At 34.6% G+C, this 18,524-nt stretch overlaps 1 protein-coding gene across 11 annotated transcripts in view; it reads right to left on the bottom strand.

Annotated features, from left to right (window-relative positions):
- HECTD1 (HECT domain E3 ubiquitin protein ligase 1) overlaps positions 1-18,524 on the bottom strand; it is a 64,228-nt gene that overhangs the window by 16,578 nt on the left and 29,126 nt on the right. For 3 of the 11 annotated variants that reach the window (XM_084288333.1, XM_084288337.1, XM_084288343.1), the window contains exons 14-28: positions 18,440-18,484; positions 15,211-15,474; positions 15,005-15,081; positions 13,638-13,772; positions 13,248-13,409; positions 12,806-12,900; positions 12,521-12,626; positions 11,813-11,947; positions 11,594-11,733; positions 10,822-11,145; positions 10,190-10,356; positions 9,824-10,000; positions 6,281-7,117; positions 2,923-3,144; positions 1,095-1,228 (exon numbers count right to left, since the gene is read on the bottom strand). In XM_084288333.1, coding sequence (XP_084144459.1) covers positions 1,095-1,228; positions 2,923-3,144; positions 6,281-7,117; positions 9,824-10,000; positions 10,190-10,356; positions 10,822-11,145; positions 11,594-11,733; positions 11,813-11,947; positions 12,521-12,626; positions 12,806-12,900; positions 13,248-13,409; positions 13,638-13,772; positions 15,005-15,081; positions 15,211-15,474; positions 18,440-18,484 — 3,020 coding nt within the window. The remainder of the gene's footprint in view (positions 1-1,094; positions 1,229-2,922; positions 3,145-6,280; positions 7,118-9,823; positions 10,001-10,189; positions 10,357-10,821; positions 11,146-11,593; positions 11,734-11,812; positions 11,948-12,520; positions 12,627-12,805; positions 12,901-13,247; positions 13,410-13,637; positions 13,773-15,004; positions 15,082-15,210; positions 15,475-18,439; positions 18,485-18,524) is intronic. The other 8 variants (XM_084288336.1, XM_084288338.1, XM_084288340.1 and 5 more) reach the window with 6 other exon arrangements.

The raw sequence follows: 18,524 nt of genomic DNA, 5'->3' as shown, positions 1-18,524 counted from the left end.
TCTATTTTTCCTCTTAGGCCTTGCAACATACATTTGGATCACTTCGGTGGTGGTAGAAGTCCAACCATTCATTATGGCACGTATTCATCGTACCACAGAAGAACCAAGTGAAGAGCCAGAATTCACGATAGCATATGTAAGACCCATGGGACTAACTCGCTGTTTTTCTCTGTCTTTCCCTTCCAGATATTCTACTGGCATACATAATTTATTACCGGCCTACAGTTAAACACATCCCAGCACTGCATCACTAAAAAACTTAGCAGCCTGCCCACAAAGTCACACCAATTCATCAGCTGGTGACATGGGGAGCCATCATTTTTGTCTGTCAAGTTTTTTCCAGGTTGCTTTTAAGATGTTAGTTCTGGCCTATAAAGTCTCAGGGCATGCTGATGTTCAAAAACCTTTTTCTCTGGTAGAAATGTTGAAAGTGGCACAATTAGTCAAATTTGGACAAGAAAGGAGAGCTAACTGGGCAGAGCCTTATCTGGTGAAACCTTGCAATTTTGTAGCACCAATTTGAACAGATAAGAAAATAGCTTTGTTAATACTCAAAATATATGTTAGAATTGGGAAAAGACAAAATGAATGATAATCTTCTAAAAGATGCATTCTTCTTGCAGTTCCAGAGAAGTGTAACAGGATTTTAACTTTGGCATATCGTTTGAAGTCTTAACTGACAGATACTCAGAATTACAGTCACAGATTGGCTAAGGCTGGAAGACACCTCTAGAGGTCACAGGGTCCTACCTCCTGCTCAAGCAGGGACACCTAAAGCAAGTTTCCCAGGTCCATGTTCATCTACACGCTTTCGAAAAACTTAAAGGAGGGAGAGAGACTTCACCACCTCTCTGCACAACCTATTCCAGTGATCCGTCACCTCTACAGTAAAGAAGTGCCTCCTGAAGCACTTCTCCAAACCAGTAGTCCTAAATCTAAAATGCATTTCTGTTTTAATTAGAATCATAAAATGGTCTGGGTTGGAAGGGACCTTAAAGGTCATCTAGTTAAGAATCCATAGTGCCAAAAAAAAAAAAAAAGAGTTTTAATGCATCTGTTAGCATAGATAATTAAGTTAAATAGCTATACTGTACCATAACTTCCTCATATTCTTGATCTTCTTGGTTATCATCTTCATTTTCATCGTCTTCTTCATCTGGTTCAGGTAGATCCTCATCATCATCCAACTCTGCCAACAGAGTACTAGCTCGGCAGCTATCAAGAAAATCTATAATACATATATACACACACATTTATATATTTACATATGGAAAAAAAAGACATGGATCTCTTTTAAAGCCAATTTTTGAAACTTAAAAAACAGAAGCATTGAGAATAGTGAAAAAACCACTCTCACAAACAAGAAAGAGAACTAAAAATAGTACTGATATAGTATATCTAATGAAAGTAGCACATAATATTGCGTAATTAAGATTGATCAGCAAGTGATCAGTTCTTCATTTGTCAAACATGTTATGATTACATTTATGTTAAGTTTTGAAAGAACGCAAAAACTGGTACACAAATTAATATTGTCTGATTCTATATTTAGCTATTTTAAAAGAAGGTTAGTGATCAAATTTTTGCTACAAATGTGCAGCTTAGACTTCAAATTGCAACGTAAGGGACATTTAAAATATGTATGTAAGAGCAACATCTTTAAAGATTTAGTTGCAAATGAATTTCTGTAACAAAAAGGTGAAGCCAGTTATGAAGTTCAATTTCACCCACATAGTACTAAGACTTAATCCCCATCCCTTACCCCCCAAAAAACAAAAACAAAAAAAACACAGAGAAATTCACATTAATCCAAGATGGACTATGATAGAAACGAATTTTTGAAATTTTACATTTTTCTATACACACAGAAACTGTTTAAGCACCCTTTGAATTGTTGTCAAGACCCCAGTAGAAACTCTAGAGTAACTCACAAAAGTATTTGTTCAGTTGTTTATATTTTAAGACTTGTCACCCAATCAAAATATCAAGTGGCACTTAAAAAAAAAATAAAAAAAATGGACATGGCACATGGAGTTGGCTGATTAAGATATGTACAAGTGGCTCAATTCCAATGCCCAGATAACAATTTTGAAAGACTTTATAAACAACAAAATATAGCACATCCAATCTTTTTTTTTTAAGAAAAAAAACAATTCAAGTATTTCTTCTTTCAAGACTATCTCTCAATCCAGTTTGCCTCACATTAGGAAGTATTTTCCCATATCTAGTCCTGTTTTTTCTTGACTTCATTTCATCAACTTAATTCCTAGATATTATCACTCAGCCTAGTTAACTACAATCTTTCACAGCATTCATAACTCCCAAATAACTTCCATCTTTATGTCTGTATCTAGCATATAGTGCCCACATAACTGCATTTTGTTCCCAAAATTCTCTTCTTCATGTCAATTTACTTTGTGTTCTTTGCAACTTGTTGCAGCTACTATGGTCTTGAGATACCTGGAACCTCACATACAATTTTAAGTGTATAGTGTATCTAATGGTTGGTGATTTTCACTCAAAGAGTACAAGGTACCTTAGACTGAGCATGTAGTATGCTCAATGAGAAAACTCTAATTTTAAGTAGAGGCTCGTATGTAGACTACTTTAAAAATAAAATGATTTGATTAAGGAAAGTTTATTTGGGCGCTTGATCCTATGCCATAAATAATCATCATGTGGGATAGAAATTGCTGAACTACAAGGACATAAAAACATAAGGAAAAATTACTTTGTTAACATTATTTTACTTGAGTACTACTTCACAGAACTAGGAACATATAAATAGTTCAATTTCCAAATACTTATCAGTAAATGAACTACTACATGAAAAAAAAACACAAAACACAACAACAACAAAAAGGAAAAAATGAAAAATCATTAACGGGAAGTCTGCTTATGTTCATTTAAAATGAAACTTACCATATAAAGAATATTCTGCCTCCTGACCTGTATCGCTCTCACTAGATGTTGATGTTAGGCTAGTAGTTAGAGTATTACTAAGCGACTGACCAACAGATAAAACTGTAGTTGCTGTAGCTACATTGCTGCTGCTAGTAACACTGGATGTAGACATGGTCACTGTTGATGTGGTACCAGTTGTAGTCAGATTAGGAAAACTTTGGGCACCCATAAGAGGAGAAGCTATAGATAAAGATATGGTAAGATAAAATAAATGATTTGATGACTTGAAGAGCACAATTTACATGCACGAGTCCTGTGTTGAAAAATATATTTCGGGTTGAAAAATTATCTGAAGGGTTATTTTACAATAAAGATTTACAAACTAAAGGGGAAGGGATTCCCAGTGCGAAATTGCACACTACAATGCAGACGCCCACACCTGAGCATATTCCCTTGTGTACATTTAAAACAAATAAAAGCATTAAATAAATCCCCAACCCCCCACTGTAAATTTGAAATTACTTCATTTCAATATCTGAAAAGTATTTCTGATATCTGTTACTTCAATACTGTGGCTGTCTTTAAGCTTAAAATTTAGTTTAACCTCTAACATAAATATAATTAAAATTAAACAAGGAAAACAACATAACCATATATAAACAAATTAAAAACAGAACATAAGACAATTTTGAAACCTTGTCTGCATTTTCCTTAAAGTTCTTAAAGCAACTCCTACTTGCTATCTTTCACATAACTAGTAATGCACACATTCATGATGTACTGGCAGTACTGTGAAAAACAAAATTTAATAACCTAAATTGGATGACTAATATGAAGTAATTTTCAGAATAAGCTAGTGACAACTGCAAGGTTACCTTACTGAACATTCAAATAGAACACAGAAAATGTATTCTAGTCAACAACTGAAACAAAACTGAATTCCCTGTAAACTCAATGGAAAGAATTTCAGGTCCTGTACCTATCTGAAACTGTACAAATTAAGCCTACATACGATTAATTACACATTTACACCCCAACGTTACAAACATTTTGTCACAAACTTATCTTCAAACACAGACGGTTAATCACATGTTTGCATATGAAAATTTGAGGGGTCATCTATACTTGAATTTAATCATTATATTTTTCAATCTACTTTTTCTAAAATTTATCAAATGAGAGTTTTACAGTTTTAAAAGTAAACATTTTCATTATTACAGTTTATATAACCTGATGTATTGTTTTTTTAAAAATAATATAAAAATAAAATAGAAGTCTGAATGTCATACTATTGATGTCTGCAAGAATTACTACCCTTGCAGGAGGACACAGCACAAAACAGAACCGTTCCCCTGAGTGCATTTGGTAACTTTTTGAGAAAAAGAGATGCCACTGTTCTGGTTTTGCATTTGTGTGTCAGATAGTGTTGTTGTCATTTTGATATTTTTCCCCCACCCCCGCTAGGAACTTAAATATATAAATAGAAATACAAAAATGCAGACTCAAATCCACGAAAGAGTTCTAGTCAGGTATAATACTTGTTTTTTTGTTTTGTTTTTTTTTTTTTTTCTGTGCAGGGGAGAAGAGAGTGAAATTTAATTAGTTAGTATGCCATATGCCCATCTCTATAAACAAAGAAAGTGTGGAATATTTCCAATCCAAAGGGACTTTCTTTGTTGTTTAAGAATTTAGTCATCACTTACTCAATATACATATCTTCCACCCACTTTAATAACAGTAAACTCTTTGCTCTTATACTAAAGAGACACAGGAAAAGCCATCAGGTGTAAGTATTTCATTTGCTCAGATCTCAAGAACAAACAGAAGCTGGCTACCTTAGACACCATATAAATCCTGCCAAATACTGATGTTTTCAATGTAACCACTAGAGCAAGTCCAAAGAGACTTAAATTACTACTCATGATTTCAGACAGGTTGTTTTTTGTTTGTTTGCTTTTCGCTTATTTTTTGTTGTTGTTTTAACCGAAGGTTTTTACAATGTACTGCTCTAATTTTGGTGAGATCGCTCAAATTTAGAATCTAATCTCTTTTTGGGACACAAATCCTCACAGTTTCTTTTTGTGTAAAATTAGAATTCCCACATACGGGATAAATTTAAACACAACAAATACAAATGTTTAATTTATTTCCTATTTTAATGCTGTACGATTTCAAACATGCTTGAAATATGGCAAATATGCTGGTAAAGTATCCCATATTCTTCAAAGACTCTCCCTCTCCCCAACACAAAGCTACTTCAGAACTAGAGGCACTGAGTATCTGTCTAAAGGGATCAATTACTGGAAATCTTCTGTTTGGTATTTTATTTACATTAAAAAAAATATATCCCCATCAAAAAAAAAAAAAAAAAGAAAATGCCCACTAGGATCATTTTAAAAACTGCAAAAAGCAAACAACACACCTTCAAGTAAAAAGCACAGAAGTCTTAGAAAAATATAAAAGCTTAACAGAAAAACTGACTGTTTCCTTCTGGTATATTTGGGTAATTTTACAATTTTACTTTTTCTAACTTGTCATGAAGTACTGAGCTCCAAGCACTGACCTACACGCCTAACACAAAGCTGGTTGAGCAACATCTCAGATGGGAGTGTTCTGAAAATTCGGAAGAGCAAAATCACAACAAGCAGGTTTATAGCTTACCTGCTAACACCTTGATCCCACATATAATCCAAGAACACACAAAGGTTGAAGCATGTACATAATCCCACTTAAAACAATGTTAGCTACAAACTTCCATAAAATTAGCATGCCTAAATGACTTGCTAAACCTAAAGCTTAATGACAACGTCATTGGAAAACATACACAGAACTGGGTTACTCAGCCTGCTAGAATACAGGGAAATGTTAAAATGTCACCATACTGCAGCTTACTTTTTCTTTCTACTCTGCTCTTACCTCCTAAAGCTCAGACAGAGAATTTGCAGTATGAACAATATGCATTTCCCAAGCAAAACAAGAACATATCAGAAGCAGGCAGACAGAAAGTAAGTGTGCGAATTCTGCACAGAACAGATCAGAGAGCAAGAGTATCCCACCTTAGCTGCCACTGCTAGTCTTCAATCCTCTCAAATTAAACTATACTCTCTTTCTTCCTAAACACATAATAAACATCAAATCTACATCATTTCCATTTGATGGGTACCACAGTGTAATCTGACATCAAAGGGGCACGTAACGCTTCATAGTTTCCATGAATTCTGTGAGCTGTTCACCAGTTCTGTAAGTGCCCATAAAAGCAAGGCTGCTCTAAGAGCATTGCTCTGTTAGGCCAACAAAAGCCAAACTTCTTTAAGTCTAAAGAAAACCAAAGAAATAACAAAAGTTTCAACTAAAAATAAATACAGCTTTTACTTACTTGCAGTACTCATGACATTTCTTCCCAAAGTGTTAGTATTGTTATCACTGCTACTTCGGCTTAAATTCATGTTGTTGGTGGCATTGGTACGTGCTATGGTTGCCACTCTTCGTACAAAAGACTCCAGACTTGAAGTTTCTCGAGATGATAAGTTAGGAACACTTGCGCTGGAGCTCATCGGTGCCCCAGCAGCCAACAAGGAACTGACTGAAAGTCTGTTACTCGCTGAAGAGCTTAGAGGTCGTTGGGAAGCTGCTTCTTTATTAGTCAGTTCGGAAACGGAACTAACATCAGGAGAGCTGACACTAACAATTCCCATGGATATAGCACTGGACTCCCCAGGAGTACGTATTGAATTATCAGGACCTAACTTCCTTTCTGCATTTTCATTTCCCATGTCCGCTGTTAAGGTGCTGGTGCTTGCACTGGAAGATGACCCTACTTCAGCCTGAGGCACGTTATCAGCGGAAGACAGAACAACAATTGGTTCATGGACGTCAGTGCCTGAAACTATATTCTGCTCCATTACACTTTCTGATCTCCGCTCCATTTTGGTCGAACCCAAGCTGATGTCGCTGCTACTGGCCACGCTACACACAGAACTGCTGCTTCCTTTTCTACTTGAGGAGCCTGCAGCAGCAGTCGTCTTGTCTGGACAGTTGTTTTTCACCAAGCTGCTCCATGACTGCGTTGTGCCTGAAACAGTGGATGAAACAGGTTTGGGTGATGCCGCTGAATCAGGGTCGTACCCTGGTGCAAGCTTGAGGTCAAACTTTCCTTCTGCGCCCATACGGTAAGAGTTAGAGCCACCAGCATCCCAGGTGACATCAATCCAGCCTGGAAAGGGACAGGAGTTTGTGAGATCCAGCAGAAAGCAGACAGGAGCGTGTCAGACAGTAGCTCCACAATGTGGGATCAGCTTCTCATAAGGGCTGCGTGTCCGAATTAATAAAATCAGTAAGTAACTCCTAATGCCAGTTAAGGAGTGTTTAAACAATTTGGTAATGTAGAAGTGCTGTTAAAATTATGGCAGCAAGTACAGTCAGCTTCTACCTTCAGAGTCCCCAAACCCAGCCAAAAGCCAAGTTTGCTTCAGAACGAACCTGACCTACTAGGATCTCTCCAAAAGTTATGATGATTCTCTAAACATCCAAAATGTATATTACAACATATCATCATAACTTCATTAATACCTGACAAGAAACTACAATTCCTCTATGGACATTTTATGTTTTAATCTGTTCAATGCTTGTAAACGGGCATATCTACACTACAGAACGCATTTTATGAATTTCAGTTTGGGATTATTTTTGTCCTATATAGTGCAAGAATGAGTGTACTCATAGTCAGCTTTTTGTTTCAATAATTTACACAGACTCAAACATTACTTATTCGCAGGAAAACTCTTACAAGTAAGGACTACTTCATGTAAGATTTCAGGGTCAAAAGAAGAATATGTTGCATGGAAATTTGAAGTGTTATACTAGGATCAGAACAGCACTGAAAAAAAAGATGCTACTCATCTTTAATTTCTTTATTAAATTATGTTCCAATATTTTGTAAGTTAAATGCAATAAACCTGCAATGATGAGGATAACATGCAAAATTTAGCAAACTAGGACAGAAACAGGGACAAAAAATTTTAATGCTTGTCTGATATTTTACTAGTTTGATATACCACAGAGTCATCTTAAAAGCTTCTTTCTAGTTTTTCTTATTGCATGTTAACTGTACCAAATTTTGTGTCACTATTTCAATCGATACACACTTTCTTTAAAAACAAAATCCCTAAAGCTCAGTCAGCTCCTGAAACCTCTGACAACAATTCAAAACAAGATGTCAGGTCCAGAGGCACATACACGTTTTTCTTTAACAAAACAGAATGGAGCTCATTTGAAGTAAAATAGATATGTTTTTAGCACTGTCAGGTGCACTTTTACCTTATAACTATCCAAAAGTCATCACTTTAGACTGAAACAGAAGATCACAGGCAATTTTCTGTTTAGAAGTATCACTCTGGAGGAAGAGCATTTTAAAACTCATAAAGTTTTCAGTAGACATCTCATCCCCACATGAGCGGGCTTATATCATATTATTATGGTATGATTTTACTCCATCTTCATGAGTTTTATCTGAATAGCTTCATGCCACTAAATCTCTGAAAAGTGATGCCAGTCTGAATTTTTTACCTTTCTACATTTTATTTGACTTTCTGATTGGACACAAAAAAGAAAGAGGTAAACTCCATACAGAAACAGTATGATTTTTACCCTTTGAGTATCTGGACAGGGTGTTTTGAAAAAGCAGAATTAAATTACTGTTCTTGTTTTGTATAGTTTCTTCAACTACAATATTAATTACAAACAGTTCAAAGCTTGCACAATTTTGTAAATATACATTATGTACTTGGAGTCTTGATGCTGCATTGTTGTGGCCCCGAAACAACACAAGATGTGTTTAAGCTTTGAATAGCCACAGAAAAGCCAATGGGATGCCATTTTCTATTTTCAAGACAACTGTGGCAGGAGTAAGAGTCTACCGATCACTTATCACACTTTGTAGTCATCACTTGACACATGAACCTCAATTTCACCTTTACTTAATAGGAAAAGTTTACTGGAATATAGGAACAAAAACACTGATTTAATAGACTACTCACCAATAATACTTAACGTCTTAAAAGTGAGAGTGTATCTATGGATACTCTTGCATCTGGTAAGAACAATACATAGAGATGATGGGACAATTCCCTACAAGCTATTCTGAGTGGCTTAAAAAAGATGAAAAGTTGCAAAACATTTTAGATCATCATACTTTGGACACTTCTCCCTTTTTAAGAGCCAAGAACTAATAATCTGGCTAGGAGTGACTGAAGATGCTTCAGAAACAAAGCCAGTCTTATGTACACCTAAATAGGGGTGGGCAGCAGAGGGAACTGGGAAAGCATGTTCAGCTAATAAGATTATCAGCTCTTCTGGAGCCTCTTTAATACCTCAGCCTCCTGAGCACTGAATTCCGTGGCTGCTGCTGGTTTTGATTTTGCTCCCTAAGTCATACTACTTTTCACTGTTTTTAAAATAGCAACTTGATCCCAATGAAGCTAGCGAGGTAGGAAAGGTACAGGATACAACAAAAGTCAAGAAAAATATTGCAAATGCTAAGCTAGAAGAAATGAAGAATGTAATTATAGATGTTGCAGGCCCAAAGCTTAATTAATCAGTTTGCATCAACCAACCTGGAATATTTTTAATTCTTCATAATGAATGTCAAAATAACAATTTGGTATTTTAATTAAGCAAAGCTCGGAAAATGTTTTATTTACAACAAGATTTTTTTTCCATGCATTGAAATGGAATTTCACAAATGGACCACAATGATTACAGATTTTGAGTTCCTTCTCTTCAGGGTACTGAAATTTCTATCAGCTTCTTCAAGAAACTACAGAAGGAATAGTGTAATATGACCAATTTCACATTTAGATTGAAATAAAACATAAAATACTCATACTATAGAGTTTTTCAAATTCAGGCAATTTGTGCTCACCATTATGCAATTCTCCTGTAACAGTGCCTTCACCCTGTGGGCTTCCATCCTGGTCTCTCCATTTCCAATCAATTCCTCTGATTACACGAGCTCCTGGAACCATGTATTTCAAAACCTGAGAACGGACCAGACGTCGCTGTCTTCGCAGATTGGCTTCAGCTTCTTTAGCAGCTTTTCCTACAAGAAACGTAAATTGAAATTGGAAGACTGAAAAATGCAGCAATATTGATTAGGGAATAAATCTGAGCTTGTTTTTAAGCATGCTCCAAGGCAAAAGTCAACGTGTTTTTTCCACACTCATATTTATAGGTCACGTTTGTTAGGATTTTAAGAGAACAAGCAGGACATACACATTCTTTTTCTTACCCAACTGATCTTCACATACTCCATTCACAGTGCCATAAAGTTCAAATCCAGACAGGGAGAGGTAGTGTGTTTGCCCACTGGCATTCTTTCCCATCTGTTTTATTCGAACATGTCTCCAACCTTGTTTCTCATCCTTTGGAGGATCTAAAGGCCATGTTGCTGTAGACCTTCAAATTTGTTTCAAAGAGGTATTGTTGGGGAGAAGAGGAGAAAGAAAAAAAAAAAACACACAAACAAAACACACAAAACCAGAACACCTTAGTACCAAAAACAAACCATGACAGCAATCATTTATGGTTAAAATCAGAAAACTGCCAAGAACATGAGAAATACAAAACCTAGCAACATTACAGACAAATTCTGGATGAGTGCTGGTGTTACTATTTTCTCCAAAAAAAATAAAAATAAAATGCAAATTTAAGATGATAGAAAATCACAAATATTATTACGTGAACCAAGAAGAGAACTTATGAATCACTTATTTTCCAGTCCACCCTTAATCATCTGTGCCACCTACCCCCTTTTTACATAATTATTTATTATAGCTATGGCATACGTTAATTTAGTCTACAGCCAAGTATATATTCAACTTAGCTCAATTTTATAAAAGCTGGTAAAATACACTGACATACCCTGGTTCGTTGAGACTACAGTCATCAACATGAGTATACAAAGTAGTCCAGTTCTGTCCATCCTTAGATACCTGGAAAACCCAATTTCTGAGAGCAGATCGTCCATAACCTCGAGCATGGCGTAATGTGTAAGCTGATGGTATAACCCAAAGGCCAAGATCTATGGCAAACCAAGCATTCTTATCATCATTAGTATGACAATTGAGAGCTGAACTGTCACGGCTTAGGATGTCTTCTAAACGGCCATAAGGCAGATTTCTTCCTTCTGAGGATGTAACCACTACTAACCCATAGGCTGCTGGATTTACCCACTCATATGCAGTTCTATATTAAAAAGAGAAATGTACTGTTCAATTATTACTTACATTAAAAACAGGTATCAGTAACATTTGACAATTTACTGCAAGTTATTGATTACAGCTGAGTTTATTACAAACTGAAGCAATTAATATCATCTGAGATAATTAGATAACTTTAGAGACATTCCAAAAATGTTACTTCACTACAGCAGTTAACAAAAGACCCAACCCTTCCCACCCCTTCATTTCTTCAGCAAGAATACAAACAAATTCTCAATCCAACTTCAGAGAAACGTATTTTTGTATTAGTTAAGCAGAGCAAAAAAAATATAATTCTATTGATAACCAGTAAAAGCAAACTCCCATTCTTAAAAAAAACACAACAGAATTGATTATCAATTCTCATTTTTTTCCCCTCTGCATATAGTTTACTAAATTTTAATTCAAAATATTTAGCTTTGAAAAAAACTCACTTGGCATTTGTCCCAATCCAGTAAATGATTCCATTTTCATCAAAATCGTGTTGATGCCTGAATACAAATGTTTGGCCTTCACGTAGTTTTCGTACAAAAACAAATGAAGCCCTATCAAAGTCGTACCATTGCTTTGCTACCTACACATGAATGAAGAAAAAAAATTAGTGATACAGAATGCAACCTTTCCTCGTGAACCGCACATGGTATGTTGCTCACCATTTTCAGAAGATACTGTTCCAGAGATTCAACAGTTGCCAACGGCTCCATCTTTAGCATTCTGCCAGTTCGATCTATTAATGATGTCTCCCCTGAAGCACGTTCCAAACGAAACCTCAACCGTCTTGTCAGTATCTGAAAGAGTACCTAAATGTTAATATAGGCTTTTCTGTTTACATTTTGTAGATTAAGAAAAGCAATGCTTCACTAAAACAGTTTCAGCTCCTCATCAATTTTTGTGTGCAATTTAAACAAGCACTCTATTCTAATTTAAGGCTTTTAAACTGTTCCCTTATTGCTCCGTTTTTTCAGCTAACTCAACAATTCTTCGGTGACAATCAACATAAACCAGTTACACATTCAAGTGAATACTTCCATATTTCATGTTTTTATAGCTTTTTTTTTTTTTTTTTTTTCTGTATTTTTACTAAGACCTATAATAATAACATAGGGGCTCAATATCCAATGGCAGCAGTGTTTTTGCAACTTCCTGCAACCATCTTCTGATATTTAACATCAAAATAAAAAACACAAACATTCAGGTTAGGTATTAGAAGAAATAAATGCCAAGAAGTTTGTTCTTTAGCTAATTCTATCCAATTTACAAGAATGCATTTCATACAGATTTAACACACGTAACTTTTCCTGAAATTCATACAAAACATTTTTTTTTTTATCACAGAGTATTATATACTGTTATCACTGTACCTGAAGATTATATGTAGATCCTGGTGTATCATACAAGTGGAGAGGTAGACGTTCAATAGATTCTAACACTGCTATCAATTTCCGAATTAATGCAACTGCTGGACGACTGTGAAAGTGAACAGTCACTATGTTACCACACAAGGAGGAATAAACAAAATCTACAGTATCTCAGAGAATACTACCCAGCTATAGTAAAAAGCCTAACATGTTAAGCATGTTCCTTTGTCTTTTTTTTTTTTTAAACATACATTACCACATCACAAACATAGGTGTTTTTTAACCTACCTCTCATCATCTTCATTTTCACTGAATGCTGTTTTGAAAACATTTATTCTCTCTACTAGTTGACTACAGTCTTGTTTCACATCTAAATCGATGTTCTAAGAAGAAAAAAAAAATATATATATATTACTTCTGATACAGCACAGCATATTCATTCTTTACATTGGCAAAAACATCTGTTTGGGCTCACTGAATTTGCTATTTAAAGTCTTTATATCAAAAGCTACATTATATCAGCCGTTATAACTGACTAGACTTTTAATATCATATTTGAATTAAAATAATTTATTGTGATAGTATATATTCAATGGGTCAGATCACTTAGTGTTGCAAGTCTGTCTAGTTTTCAAGACAGAAAAAAGCCACATCTGTAATAGATTTATTTATTTTTAATTAAGACTTATGCCTACATTTTCTTTCAAAAGTTTTTCTTTAGGAGACTTACATTCTGTAAACTCACATTATTTAAAACTGTAAGCAATGATTGAACTAAGCCACTACTGCACATTTCATACGGAGAAATAGTATTCTCATCCTTCAAAAGCACAATTAAGTTTTCCAAAGCAGTCTTCATTAAATCTCTCCAAGTGTTTTCTCCTTCAATACACTGAAAGACAAAAAGACAATTAGGATGAAACAAGCTAATAGTATCTTTCAAATGAACATGTGAAAAAAGTGTCCCAGTGAAGCATGTAACTAGGAACTGTATGCATAAAAAAACCTCACAGTTCAGATACATATATTGTGACTATTTTACATGACGTAGCACAGTCTGAATATTGCTACATGATTTCCACTGACATCATATGCTATAAATTACAGGAGGTACGCTTACCTGTCTGTTTGTATGAAGTTCCCATGCAGACTCTAACTGTGTTGCTATGTTCCTCAGTGTTACAACTACTCCTCGAGGCATGCTTTCAACAGCTTTAAAATGATCATCGTATAAATCTCTTGCCATAGTGCGTACCTACAAAAGGATTTTCATAATCACAAGTCATATGTTACTGTAATACGAGACCACTATTGCTACTATTTAAGACTCTAGACACTTGGTTTTCTTTTTTGTTTGTGTTTTTAAAAGTCCAGGGTAGACAAAAATAGGTAAGAACAGAAATCTATCATACAACGTACATCATAAGATGCGCAAAGGCTAAATAAGAAGCAAAGATGAAAGGTTAAAAGCAGAGAGGAAAATAAAAGGAAATAAACAGTCTTACACAAATTTACAGAAACTAAGCTGATCATCATACATTAAGTTATAGTGCAAAGGTAGCAGAAAAGAGAGTTCTCAGTCTACAAATCTTCAGCACTGTATAAGTGTTCTGGTAATATTTTAGAGGTAAGAGTAATCATTTTTTAAAAATATGGTTTATGAAAGCGATTTACATTCCCTAAACCAAATCCCATTAAGTCGTCTTTAAGTGACCTTATTCTAAAAACTTTTTTATGATGCCGTTGCACGTGGACCAAAGCAAGGTAAGGTCTGTACATGAAAGACAGAAGAATAAAAACGCATTCTTTTCAGGTGCTTAAATTCACGAGACCTGAATGTTACTGTTACAATAGCAACAACCAAGATATTTTATTTATTCCTAGGGCAGCAAGTTTAATATTCATAATGTACGACTAAAACACAGATGTTATTTACATGGGTTATTAGTGACCTACTCATGACATTTCTAACAACGATTACCAAAGCATTAGAAACATTCAAACCAACTACAAAGCTTCCATCAATTCAAAATGATAACTAGAACAGGTTATGAATGAATTATGAATCATGTATGCCGGTAACTTAGGACAGGGTTCACCAAAGACAGGTATGTTGATCATTATGCCTTTTCTTTCTTTGCATTAAAAAAAAAAAAAAACACACACAAAAAAAAAACAACCAGGTATCTACTGGATTACACAAACATATGCCAGTAAAAAGGATTGGATTTTCTTCTGTTTTTAAAAGAAAATCTGTTTTCATTTAAAAGAGCATGGAGTCTAAGACTTCAGGACAAAACCATCCGCCTTAGAAGTGCTTTAAGTCAGGTTTTCCCCTTTAAACTTGGCGTTAAATTGCGTGCAGCTGAAATTAGAGAAGATCTTAATCCTCTAAAAGGAAATTATATCACATATAACATATGCAAGTTGAAAAATAAAACAAGCTATATTAAACTCTAAGTATAAAATTCACACATGCTCACCAACCTTCTGCTTTGTCTTCTCCAGTTTAGATTTTAGCTTTCTTCCTCTCTTACCAGTCCAGCCAGTCACAAATTCTGACCCTGCAATGTATTTTTTATTTTTTTTTTTAGAGAAGTCAGAATTTCCCACAAGTATGAAAACCAACCAACCAAAACCTACCTTATCTACACTTGCTCCTACCTGTTCATTACACATACCTACATACTTACCCAAAGAGGTTTCAGCTGTAAATGAATGCTTTGTTCCTCTGTTAGACTCAAACACAAAGCCTGGGAGATCTTCTTTCAGTATTGTAGCTTGCTGACCATCAGAATTGTGGATAGCAATTTCTCCTTCTTTCAGACAGGTGAGTGACCAGTTTCCCACAGTAAGTTTAGTTGGCCCTGGTGCTGACAAAATTGGCTGACTGGTGGTAGATGGTTTTACTTGGCTTCTCGCTCTTTGCAACTTCTCAAGGAATTCACTCCTACTTTCTATTTAAAAACAAACATACATATTTTTTTCTAACAATTGATTCCACCATCACATATCTCAAGCAATTATATTTTTTTGCATGAGCAAAACAACTGAGTACATTCAATGCAAAATTAAGTTTGAAATTAAGGGTTTTTAAGTACCCTGAACTTCTTCCCAGTCTATGTACTTCAACAGTGATATACTCCACAATCTCATCAATATGGACTACAGAACTCTTCCTAAATGATGCTACTGACAGATGTGTTAATTCATTTTCACAGTTATAATAGATCAAAGAAATCAATGACAAAACTTCACATTTGTAAAAACAAGTTCTCATTATTGCCAGCATGAACTACTTGTGTTTTAGAAATAGTAAATTAAATGAATTCTCCAACAGGAAAACAGCAATCAAATTCGTAGTTTACAGCAGGTGAGGAAAAGATGATTAAGCCATATTACAAAATGGGGAAAAAAAATCACAGAACTTTAGAGTATCATGATCAGTATGTGGTAAAGGGAATTTGTTCAGATTAACTGTCACTAAGGCAACAGAAAATAATATTTTAAGTTATATTAAAACTTTCATTCGTCTTTTTTGCAGAACTTTTGCATTCACCTCAGAGAAAGTTAGAAAGCCACATTTATGTAACTTACCAGTTACATTATGCTAAATCAGGCTATAATATAGATGCTTGTATTCCTTTTTTAGTAATTACAAAAATTTTCAAGACATATATATCTGAGAGAAACATGAAATAAATCTAATGGCACCACAAAATATTTATATGGAGATATCACTTAATTGATGATAAACAGGCTCACATCCTACATTTTGGATATGTAGGTAATCTACCTTTAAACTATTCTAAACAACTCAATTTCAATTAAATTATTTTTTAAATACTGTAGTGATTACAAGACTACATGCTACATTCAAGCTACTATTTAAGATTACTCCAGAATATTTAATGAGTTTGTATTTTAGAAAAATCTTTATAGGTTATTGATTTTTTAATTTTGTCTCAACTTTAAGGATAAAAATTGATACCGATTTTATTAATATAACATTTGTAGTCTGTGCACATGCAAAATTGCTGTTTTCTTTTTGCTGCAATGTCTTACACTCTAGGTTTTTTAAGTCTGTCAGCTTAACTACTATACAATACTTTAAAAAAAATAAACAACATTTTCCATATGCAAAATAAATATGCTCTGCTGAGGCATAACATTCTTTATTGTTTAAAAAAATCACAGAAGCCAGGGAGGTTTGCAAAAACAATCTTGAAAATTTGTATGAGAAATGAAAATTCTGTTAATGAATCACTTCCAAATTTCCATAATTACATTTTTTACCTATTTATTATGCAACACATTGCACTGAAAGTGCGACAATTTAACATGGTTGGAAACAATTTCAGGCTCCCTTAGACAGAATTTTGAAACTCATGTAAAGAATTACCATTGAATTTCAATTTTTGCATTGAATTTTTTTATCCCTAAGATTTCAAACAAACAAGTATTAAGCTAATGAGGAGATGGGTGAGGACAGACCTTCAATGTTCAGAGTATATATATGTCCCCACATCCCCTCCAGCCTTCATCATGCAATACACACCAACAAATTCCATTAGTCAACCCTCTATATTCTTGCCAGTCATGAAGTTACTAAAAAGTATACCATGAGATTAATCAGCAATGATTTAAGACAGCAGAACATATAGTATAGTTCAGGACTTAAAAACAAAGATACTATTCTGAATCTATCCGTGTAGTATTTTTAGTTAAATATTAACAAATACTAGTTTCATATCTCAAGTGAAAGAGAGGCTGCTGCACATGCTTAAGAGCTAGCTAATGGTTAAACTTCAGGCAAACTACATTGCAATGTCAGCATTCTTAGTAGATGTCTGTTTGACAAAAAAAATTTAAAAGCCTGATTTAATCCAGTTTAGCACCCTCCCTTCCATAATATCCATGCTAGATCCCAAGTTTTTTGGCAAGGTATCTATTTGGTCATATATACAAAAAATACATAGGAAGAAAAACATTAACTTAAATCAATAATCTGACTAATCTTCACACCAAATTCATCTGAGTAGTCCCATTCAACGCATCTTCTACAAAAACAGGAAGAACCCATCCCATCATATGGGAGGAAGCAAGCAGAATTGGCTTTCAAGGGCCATGATGATTTAAGAAACTAACCACATGGATTTCCTTAAAATTACATTGTATGATAAACAAGTATCTCAACACAGAAACTGTTTGGCTTGCTTAAAGAATGCAAGAATACACTTTTGGGGAAAAAAAGAAAAAAAATTTCAAAGTGGCTTCCAATTGTGTTACAATCCAAAAACACACCATAACACAATTCGTCTTCATGCTTCAAAATTCACAAATAATGTCATTAGCACTTCATTTCTATCCTGAATCATAATATGTTCTGTTATTTCACTCAATGGCTTGTTGAAAACAAAAATATTGCAAAGCGTTTTATGCCTGCTGGTTCATAAATGCATGAACTGTTGCAAAAAAGATAAAACGATAAAGGAGAGTTGTTTCTGCACCCAGAACAAGTTGTGTATTCTGCACAGAAATTTAAAAAACAAACACAAAAACTGTATACTGCCAGTGCATGAGGTCCGTTCCCTTATCCTCCCTCCAACAAACAATTAAGACACTGTAATCTGTTTCCCAGTCTTGATGAGAAACTTTCCATTACTTTGTCTTCAAACACATGCAACTTCATTCTGCTAGCTAGAAGCAAACAACAAATCGCCATTTCAACCTGCTTTTCTTGGGACGGCCACTACAAAGTGCTTTTAATGATGGGGGTGAAAAAATTAGGTATGCATGGAGAAGATTCAAAACAAAACAAAGTTAATACACTTTCACTGGCAAGATGTTTACTTAACACAATTCACCCAAGTCAAGTTATAGTCACATGCTATCTGATGAAAAGCATCACAATTAACTGACCACCTTCCACCTGTTTACATCCTTTACTATTTAGTAAGCCAATTCCTGCAAAACAAAATAGCTCCAATCAAATTATATAAACAAA

Source organism: Netta rufina, assembly GCF_964035555.1.
Source record: "Netta rufina genome assembly, chromosome: 5".
Lineage (NCBI taxonomy): Eukaryota > Metazoa > Chordata > Aves > Anseriformes > Anatidae > Netta > Netta rufina.
The sequence above is the reverse complement of the archived record's forward strand: the minus strand, read 5'-3'. Positions and strand labels throughout refer to the sequence as shown.